This window comes from Bidens hawaiensis, unplaced genomic scaffold, assembly GCF_021521415.1.
Source record: "Bidens hawaiensis isolate Kalapana, Puna unplaced genomic scaffold, B.hawaiensis_p1.1 tig00043404_1, whole genome shotgun sequence".
NCBI classification, from domain to species: domain Eukaryota; kingdom Viridiplantae; phylum Streptophyta; class Magnoliopsida; order Asterales; family Asteraceae; genus Bidens; species Bidens hawaiensis.
In genome coordinates this window covers 44,626-55,570 of record NW_027497683.1, presented here as the reverse complement: position 1 = coordinate 55,570, position 10,945 = coordinate 44,626, and the positions used below count along the sequence as shown (strand labels likewise).

General features: G+C 32.9%; 1 protein-coding gene across 1 annotated transcript; it reads right to left on the bottom strand.

Moving 5' to 3' along the window:
- Positions 1 to 2,022: 2,022 nt before the first annotated feature.
- On the bottom strand, positions 2,023 to 4,075 carry LOC143594241 (pre-mRNA cleavage factor Im 25 kDa subunit 1-like). The gene is made up of 7 exons (XM_077073599.1): positions 3,924 to 4,075; positions 3,812 to 3,857; positions 2,682 to 2,775; positions 2,546 to 2,619; positions 2,387 to 2,464; positions 2,198 to 2,308; positions 2,023 to 2,122 (listed from the first exon to the last, which is right to left on the bottom strand). The coding sequence occupies exons 1-7, from the start codon at positions 4,073 to 4,075 to the stop codon at positions 2,045 to 2,047; spliced, it is 633 nt and encodes a 210-aa protein (XP_076929714.1). The 3' UTR covers positions 2,023 to 2,044.
- Positions 4,076 to 10,945: the final 6,870 nt, after the last annotated feature.

Below are 10,945 nucleotides of genomic sequence, written 5' to 3'. Positions count from 1 at the left end.
ATTTTTATGTTACCAACCAAAGGGACACACACTGCAAGGGTATAATGGCCTTTTTATACAAATTCTAGTAGATGTCTAATTGGCGTAATTTTAATTTATCCCTATAAACACGAGTATTGGTGTCATTTTGGATAGCTACTTGTTTATATTATCAACTAATTGCATCATTAACATTAATTCAACATTTAGCTTAATATATAGATACATTATAAGTGTTTATCTTGAAAAATCACATTTTTATCCGTGGCCCAAAACTAAAATTTCAAGTGTTCCAACTTGTAAAATCATTTAGTGTTCATCTACTTGTAAATCATTATCAGTGGTCCAAATCATTATTAGAAAGAGAGGTTATTTATGGTTCATGCGTTGACATCCAATTTAATAGAGTTTGGTGTGTTTAGAGATGACACTGATACCCAACTTGAACCGAATGGGAACCCAAAACTTGAAAAATCTGAAACTGTGATAAGCTCGGGTAATCAGGTATGCGTCGGGTATAGGATCACTTTTATAAATTTTCACGGTATGAGATTTGATGATACATTGGTATACCTGATTATATAACCAACATAATTTTTTTCCTTTTTTCATTTATTTATTAATTTTAAGTATATTTACTCGGTATATAATATACAGGATATATCCATAGTTTCCATTAACCCGCTTTATTTCGAGTACACATTGTATAAAATACATCCGAAAAATATACACGATCTCATGGGCGTGCTCAATACCCGACAACATTTGAACGGGGTATGAGATAAACTTTTATAACTGGTTATGATCATGAAGAAAACTAGCGCTGAGCACGGTTCGGTTCGGTTTTTGGGTGAAACCGAAACCGAAAATTCGGTTTTTTCATATATACAAACCGTTCAGTTTCGGTTTTTCGGTATTTCGGTTTCGGTTATATTCGGTTTTTTTTTTGTTGTTTTTTTCTGTTCTATTAATTGTTTTATGCGACTAGTTCCTACGTACAAAAATACATATTAACATTTACTATTCCTTTCACAAACTCTAATTTCTCTTACAAATCTATTGAACCAACAAACTCCTAATTTGTTTCGGTTGTTGTCGCATATGGCTTAGTATAAATATATTAACAATCATTTAAATTATTTATTTTAATATTTAAAGTTAATCGGTTCGGTTCGGTTTTTTTCGGTATTTTTGAAATGGGAACCAAACCGAACCGAAATTTCGGTTTCTCAGAAAAACCAAAAAAAATCGTCGGTTAATGCTTCAGTTCGGTTTTTTGGGTTCGGTTTTTTCGGTTAATTCGGTATAGGTTCGGTATTTTTGGTTTTCTGCTCACCCCTAAAGAAAACTAATTAGACAGATGGTTATAGACATTTAAATTGTCTACAACTATTTGTTTCTCAAATACAATATTTCATTTAACGCCCTGCTTGCGGTGCGCACATATAATGTATATATGTGTGAACCCTTGGGTGGGCAAAAGTAAAATTGCACTAATTTTGACGTTATTTTACTAATCACGTGAAAATAACGTTAAAAGTGGCGGAAGGTTAATCAGGCATCATGTGGTGGCGTTGATAGCCGAAAGACAAGGGCACATGCACCAATCAGCCGGTGTCCCGAGGATTGAGTGTTATGTGTCTTATGTCCAAGGCTTGATTCAAAACTACTATCGAGCCGGGGGTCTCACCGGAAGCAGCCTCTCTATCCCTATGGGATAGAGGTAAGGCTGTCTACATCTTACCCTCCTCAGACCCTACCATAGCATTGCTATTGGTGGGATATACTGAGTACGATGATGATGATGATGATGATGAAATACAATATTTCATTTAATGAGTCAAATGGATTGAATTAGATTGATGGATGTTTGAATCTTCAAATAGGCAAATAGCATTCTCAATATGCAAATTAACCAAAATAAATGTTTTCAAGATCAATTATATTTACATTACATATACAGTATATATCAATACAAGTATACATCTCAGTGCTTGATTATTATTTCACTATCTCACAAAAAAAAAAAAAAGAATAAAAGACACCAGATTTATTATTTTGCTTTTTAAGTACTAGTACTCACCATATTAATAGAAAACCTTGAAAGCAACTGTGGAATCTCCGCTATGATCGATCCGTACGTCTGCTGCCAACATACTCATCATCACAAAACATTCAAACTGTGAAACAAATTAATGCAACTTCTAACGATGCATACCTTGCGATTTTCATGAAGCTGACACAGTGGAACTGCTAATAACTTGAAATTTTTAGGCACGATGAAGTCTCGGTTTAATGGCAATTTCACAAGGTAGAGTTTTGTGCATTCCTGCATACACGAAAACGGAATATATTATCATCAATTATCATCATTCATCAAGTGTACCAATGTAACAAAGAAATCCACCTTAGGGGCGTTCGGTGCATATGGGTAAGGTAGTGTTTCAAAGTCAGATTTCCACCATGATCCAATGCATTCACTTACCTAAACAAATGATAATTAAATCGTTATCGTTTTCAATATCGAATATGAAGAATTAAAGATTAAATTCAACATCAAAACTACCTCCCAGTTGGTTTGATTGTTGTCATCATCAGCAGATAATTTGCGCAAAAGCTTACGTTTTAAGCCATCGACGTCTAAAAGGTGCATAATTTGTTTCATTGAATCTACGGATATAATAAGTGATTTTAAAACTCACCAGATTCATTTGGTCTTAAGCGGCCACCGGGAAGATTGTACACGCAGTTTTTGGATTGCAGCAATAACACATGAGGATGCTTGAATAGTTCCACCTGAATAAGCAGATTAAAAAGTTAAACCTAAGAAGGGTAAGGTCAAGCTCGTTGTTCGTCTTCATCAACTTAATGTAAATTCAGAAAAATATGGTTCTGAATCACACTGACAATTATTGCCAATTATGATGATATGTTCAAAGACTGACGGTCATGATTACCTGTGGTGCTAGACACGAACACGACAAGATGTCATTTTCTCTAAACACGAACTTGTTTAGAGACAAGTTGCATGACACAACAGTCTAGCACGATAGACATGATTACATGTGATGCTAGACACCAACACGACACAAAACTAATCGTGTCATTTCTCTCTGAACACGAATACAAATCTGTTTAAAAACAGGTTACACGGTACGACTTGTTTAGGGACACCATAAAACTCTTTTTAGAGTTACAAAAGTTGCCAAAAATTATAAATATCTTAATTAATACCAATGTTGCAAAAGTCACTAGGTGGCCGACCCCTTGGAGGGAGGACTTGGACATGATAAATATAACGAAAATTAATTGATATTATATACATGTCAAAACAAGCATAATTCACGTGAAAATAAGCATAATTGTTGTGAAAAATAGACATAATTCAAAATGATACATGTTTAAAATAACAATTTGAAACAATTAATCATGTTTGTGATAGAATTAGGGTTTTTTAGCTTGCTTTTAATAGTTTAAGTCAAAATTAATGTTGGCCGAGTAGGGCCAAGTAGACCAAGGTGGAGGACCAAGTAACCGCTGATTCCAAGGCCTTGGAATCCGAATTTTACAACACTGATTAATACATACTTTTTAACATATATATTTAAAACAACAATCCATAAAGTCTAAAATAAAATCATAACATCCATCCAGTAAATAACACATATATTTTTCTTATTATCTTTTAAAATAAGAAAAATATATAAATAGTTTTACAAATATGATTAACACGAATTTAAACGACCTATTTAAGACACAAGACCTGTTAAACCCAATCTCAAACTTATTTAACTGCATGTCCGTGTTTAAGACATACATAAAACGTACGTACCAACATCACTGCCTGTACAGAAATCCTCATGCCACGAGCATCATAACTACAAAATCAAACACATATATGTTATCATTCGAATTCATCAGAAACTGTTGAATGAGTGACTTACTTGGATTTCAATCGCATCGTACGGTCAGCTACCGTTTCGTCTTTTAACGCAGCATCAGCAGATGGTTTTGAACCCAAGTAATAACCGCTGAGCGGATGACCGTCGTCGGAGTTTAATAATTCAGTAGTAGTAGTATTATTCATTATCGCCATTTGATTAGCTGGTGATTGTGGTTAATTTGGAGATTTATATATATATATATATATATATTAGGTTATGACTCGTGCAATGCACGGAACTGGGTACCAAACATTTACCAAGATGCACAAGAAACCTCACACTCACATAAACTGTAAATCATGCCATGAGAGAGCATATTCTTAGTTTTTTTTAAGTTTGTTTTAGTGATAAGATGAAGGAATCATTTATAAAGAGACCGCATTCAAGTTCTTTCATTAAGACCATCAAAATATGTAACAGTTTCAGATTATACCAAATATTGTATGATGCTTAAGACTTGGTTACATTTTATGCTCTGAAAAGTAAAAGCTTATCCAACGGTCAGAATATCAAAGAAACATTCGCCATTAACTATTTCTTGGGTCAAATCTGCATAAACAAAACATAATACATACTTGGGTGATCAATAATGAAAAAAACTTGGAATAGTTGGATGATCATCCATAAAAAACACTATATGTGTGCCCCACTATGAAAAAGAAAAGAAAAAAAAATATTATTTGGGATTCACAATTTTCATCACATACTGCGTGACATAATTCATGTCCTCTGCCTATATATTTTACTTCTTATTAGCCTTGATTTATGAGATTTGATGTTGCAAGCAGTCTCAACAACATACTAACTTCTTAGTACCCGAAATTAAACAAAGATATATAAATTTTTTGACAGTATCCAAATCTATGCCAAAGGAAAGCAAACTTACCTAGCAAGAAAACTAGAGCAAGCACCCAAAATATAATATCATTTGAGTAGCTCGATTATATTGCACGTAATACTGCGATCATTGAAGCTGTCTTTGTATAGCATCCTACCACCCATAAAGTTGCTTCTTGTAACAACCACCATCACTCTCAAGTCTCAAGATAACTCTTATTCCTTTCATAACAACCCTTTTAATAGAAACAAATCATTATCAGTATTAACATAACATTTTAAATCGAGAAATAACACAACCGAATTTCTTATTTGAATTAAAGACTTACTCAGCTCACAGGTTGAGTCTCGGGCAATTTATGATCTATCATCTATCACCTTCAATTTCCTGCACCGTTATTTGACCACTGTACACTCAGAACCTACTTTCAATCATGAGTTATTCTCCAATGATTAACACGCAAACACAGATCAATTGCAAAATCAAAGAAGTCTTACAAAAACAAAGTGTAATTAGTATGTTTAGATTGATTATTGAAAATATGTAAATATACAAAGTTGTAAACAAAAATATTGAACTAAATCTCATATCATGTAAAACCAAACCATAATGTTGTTAATTTATTATCTATATAACTTTTTATACATATGATTTAACAATTAAAGAAGAAACCCAATAGGTAAGCAATTCTAACATTTTAAACATTAAAAGTTACAATTTATAATGTACAAAATCATATGTTAAAAGAGTTGACTAAATTGGTCAATAATTAATAACAGAAAAGTCAAACTTACAGCAACATATAAGCTTAAACATGAACTATCAAGACCCTCTCTGTACCAAGTGATCCCCTACATTAGATTGGAATTAAATAAAGAATTTTGTTTATTAATTGTACTTAATAGAGTTAACTATAACATAAACATTTATTTAGAAACCAAAATCATTATAGTAAAAAGGAAATAAACCCTTTAAAACCTTTAACCCGTTTGAGATGCGTTCCTAACTTAATAGAAATCATTGCCACATAAGAGCCGACACCATAACACCCTCTTTCATCAACTTACTCAAATAACCACAATATGTCAATAATGCCTGTATCAATAATTTTAAAGTGCCCGACAAAATTACCAAATTGCCCCTGCCCTTAAATCTGTGAAACTGACTGAGAATGGACCTTTGACTAATGCTGATATGACAGTAAGATAAACAACTGAACTAATTATAACTTCAACATGTTTGGCCGTTTTACAAATTTCTCTTTATTTACACTACATTCTTCCATTATTACTGGTTAAAATAATCTGACCAACTCTCTAGTTTCCCTCAATTGTGAGTCATTTTGCCACCTTACACATTAAATGATCTTCATTAACAACAATCTTTTGGATATTTTACAAGGCTAGTCCATTGGGTAACAATTGTAAAATCATTTTATGATCAAATGCTTAATTTACAATGACAAAGAACCTATAACTTTGTTTTCAGTTTGATCCTTTTGTTCAGTTTTAATTAGCAAGATTATTTACAACCTAAGAAATTTATATTTCTACATTAGTGTCTGATTCAATTTCACATCAAAATCAGAACAAAAATGATTTTACAATTATAAATACGTAATATTAATTTTCGTGTTTAAAAGGGACCTCAATCATATGCATTTTGTACACTTAAATAGTCCAAAATTGAAAATGTTGAGATGAATAAAACAAACCTTGCTGAGCACTTACAAAAGTGAATTGGATGATCTTCATGCCATAGTGATTAAAATTTAACAAATTATTACCAATATTGAATGAAATCCTTTTGAATCTTGACTCTAACAGGACATTCATATTGAATTGCTTAAGCTTGGAATTGAAGATTATTTCGGTTTCCACTAAAGCAATGCACTAGGTTGTGTGCGTTTGATTAACTTTAGTTTTAACAGGCAATCAACCAAATTAGTTCCTTATCAGAGGCCATAGGGTTCAATCTGAATTGAAAATAAATAGCGGAAGAAGGAATGCCGCCGGAGTAAGGTACGATGGTAAAATGGAATGACCGAACATCATATTAGGGCTTAGGAAAGGAATAAAAGAAATTTGTTTGTTTGTTTGGAAACCAACTGCTCAGTTGGTTAGGAGAATTGTTCTGCACCCACGTGTCAGAATGAAAACAACAGTGAAAATAATGTGTATAGATGACAGGTGTAAAAAAACCCCGTTTTGTTTTATTATAATGGTAGATATATAATATAGGAGATGGACACGTGGCGGTGGTGAGGTTGCAAGTAGAGAGAGGTTGGACGGTGGATGGTGGTTGAAGAACGTAGAAGACGGTTCTGGTTAGTTACAGTGAAAACCACGTCGGAGTAGTTATTTGGGCCCGCCTTCTTATGTAATAATGCAAAGTAGAGGTGAAAAAAATGGGGCTTTTTTTATAACCGATCCCGTATTCGATCATATCCGTAGGGTATGCATTCCAGTATCAAAACCTACACCTGATTTATACTTGGTAAATGGTAAAACCCGAAAACCGGTATTTCAAATACCCAAGAAATTAACTGAAAACTATCCGAAAAACACCCTAAAAAAGTGTAGCCCCTTAAAAAAATTCAATCTATACCTGAAAAAACCCCGAAAATAGGATATTCAAATACCGGTTTTAGAATACCTTACCCGAACCTTATGCATAAGGTATGATTTTTAGAGACAATACCCCGACCCATACCCAAACCTAACCTAGGTATGGCCAATACTCGGTTATACCCGAAACAAGGATTTAAAAAACCCCGAACTGTTCACCTTTATTTACAGCCGATTTAAAATTTTATATTTTGTAAATAATCATTAAAAAAAACTTAAACCTGAACTCTAAACGTTGACACGTATTGAAATTTTCCGACAGATCTGACTGATTATGAAAGTGTTTGACGGATTCATGAGGTAGCCGTAATTATAAACAACCATGTCTGACAGTGTAATCCATGCTTCCGTTGGATATGACTATTTAATAATAAATTTTCAATTCAGGGTGTTTTGATTTCGAGTTCTAGAGTGAAATTGAACATTATGTTGTGTACTTCTCGAAAAATTAAACAATTTACATTATGGATTTGCTTTATTATATGGAGATAAAAGAAGGATGGAGGTTTAGGATTCAACGGCACATGATGAAAATTTATGTTGGATCCATTAATATAGGGCTAACAATTGGGTAATTGTTTAAGACACTATAAGACGTGTTAATCAAAAAAGTGCAGTCGGTGATTTTTTTTTATTTTCTTAAATAATTGAAACTTCATCTTTTTTCTTTATTAATACATGAAACTTAAAAAGTGTTATAGACATGCCATATCAAATAGTTAAACGAGTCGTATTTATGTTTGGTACTTTTGTTACACGCGCCGCTTCAAACCTGTTAACACACGAATTGTTAGCCTTGCATTAAATATGTTTACGAGCGTAATTGTATTTTGTAAATAAACGTTACAAAACTTAAAGCGACTTGGACAACCCTGTTTATACGTTGGCCGTTGAAAAAATAAAACCCCAAACTGTAAAGGTGGTTCGTCAGTGTTTGATCCATAACCATAACCATCAATGAAGCTGGCATGGCTCCGGTCACTGGAATCCTCTCACACCGGACATGCACAACACCACCACTACCTCCTCACCTCTGGAATCCGGACGACCTCTCACTCGTCCGTACTAACACCGGACACTCTTTAGTCGTCGGCGGCGGCGGCGTTACTAGAGTGTTTGATGATTATGTTATTTGAACGCGTTTAGGCTAATGTTTTGATTTTTGTGATATTATACCGTAAACGAGCTCAGGCTCAGCTCGTGAGTAGTTTTTCAAGCTAGAGCTCGGATCCGGCTCGACTCGTTATTATTTATTAATTATTTTTCTTATATTTGTATATATATTTTTTAGTTATGATTTTTATATATAACATAATATAAATTTATATACTTATTTTTTTTATTATGACTCTAGCTAGGTTTTTGGTTTCTGTTTATAATATTTGTTAACGTCGGTCTGTTTCTTGACTTTCATTGATAATTGCTTTTGATTTTGTTATTGGAACTCATTTATGGATTTTTGTGAATCTGTCTATAGAATTTCATAGAAATTGTCTAGGGGTATGAAGTTCGAGCTCGACTATGCTTGAGTTTGTCTCGTTGACTTACGAGAGCTCGAGCTCGGGAGTTGTTCCTTCAAGCTCGAGCTCAACTCATATTTTATTTATTAACTAATTGATTTATATGCAATTTTAATTATTTTTTTATGTCGAAGAAAAACCTTGACGAGCCTAATCTCAAGTGAGTTTTTTTTCTTCTGAATCTGTTTTTAGAACTTCATAGAAAATAAAGATTACGCTTGAGTTTGACTCGTTTTGATTTACGAGAGCTCAAGCTCAGCTCGCTCAGCTCTCTTATTACTTATTAATCAATTTATATACACCTTTTTCTTTATTTTTTATATATTTTGAGAAAAAAAAAATTAACAAGACTAAAGATTGGGTAGAGTTTGTGTGAAGTAGCTTAAACGAGACTTGAGATTCATGCTTACTCAACATATTCAAAACAAAATATGACGGATTAGTGCAGATTCATCTTGTTTATTACATAAATCAAATAATTATGTCTTACAGGGTACCACTCTTGCTGTTGCTGGAGGCAGCAGTGCATCAGTCAAACTATGAGATACCGCTGAATGGAAACTAGTTTCAACTTAATCCATCTGTCGCGTGGAGCCCGAAGGCTCAAAGGCTACTGATAAAGGCACCAACAGGAAATTTGTCCTATCTGTCGCGTGGAGCCCGAGTGGACGACAACTGGCATGTGGGTCCATGGACGGTTCAATTTCCGTCTTTGATGTACACCGAGCCAATAAAAAAATTTTATATCTATATTTTTTATATATACATTTAAAAATATAAAACTTGTAAAATATGATTTACTCTTTACCATCTTATAATTGTCGGCCCAAAATTCTTTTTTATTCATAATCCATTTAATCAAGTTTACATTATTAGGCCCAAAGTAAAACTAAAAACTAAAAAAATAAATAAACTCCCAATGTAAAATAAAAGAAATAGCTGTCGATTGAGATTCCTTTTTTGCTTCCTTCATTCTTTGTGAATGTTAATCAAAACCTGAACGATGACTAACCCAACCGACCACCACTATTGGTTCATTGTTGACCATTAGGCTCCTCTGCGGTTGACCAAGCTATTTTTTTTCCAATGTTAAGAGAGTTTCACGAATCATTGGTTAATTGTTGGTTATTACGTATTTGATTTTAATAATATAGTTTTCTATGTTTATTGTTATAACGTTAAGCGTCATTTAAAAAAATTAGCTTATATTTCTTTACTTGTTAAGGCTAGGGGCCTTTTTATTTCGGCTCGACCGAGGTATCTAAATCCTCGGAGACGGCCCTGCATCGCTTGATCTTGTTATCGTAAAGAGTTTTGATACGTTTAGATCACCGTCATCGACAAAATACCCTTTATTCATTATCATCTCTTTGCATGTAGTGTTTAATTTGGTATAATGTGAATTCAGGCAAGCTTTTCATTTAATAAATGAATTAAATGCTATATACGACCGACTTGTATAATGTGAATTTAAGCGAGCTTTTCATTTGATAAGCGAATTACATGTGATACATCATACATGACCGACTTGTCGCTTATTACATACGACTATAACAGCGATTTTTTTATAACATAACTATATGAGTATATCAATCTTAAAATATTGACTATATAATCATATGCATAACTATACATTATATTTATTTTTTTTACAATCAACCTTATTTTAAAGCATACAATTTTAAAAGTTTAGTATATATATTTTTACTAATAAGTATAAAAGGAAAAAAAATAGAACAGTTTCATTCGAAAATGAAAATTTCAAAACACTCAACAGCAACTAATATGTTACCAATTATGAAACATTTAATTTTTGAGTTAAAAAATTACCATTGCAAATAATTATAACGTTAGCATTTACAAAATTTTAATTCCAAAATTTCCAAATCTGCATACAACAAAAAAGGTAAAAAAAAAACAAGAAGAGAAAAACATGAAGACGGCAATTTGGTAAATAAGATGAACACAAACCCCAAACTCTAACCCAAACCCTCAAACAGCTGCTACTTGATGTCTTGTCTGATTTTGAGTCTTGAG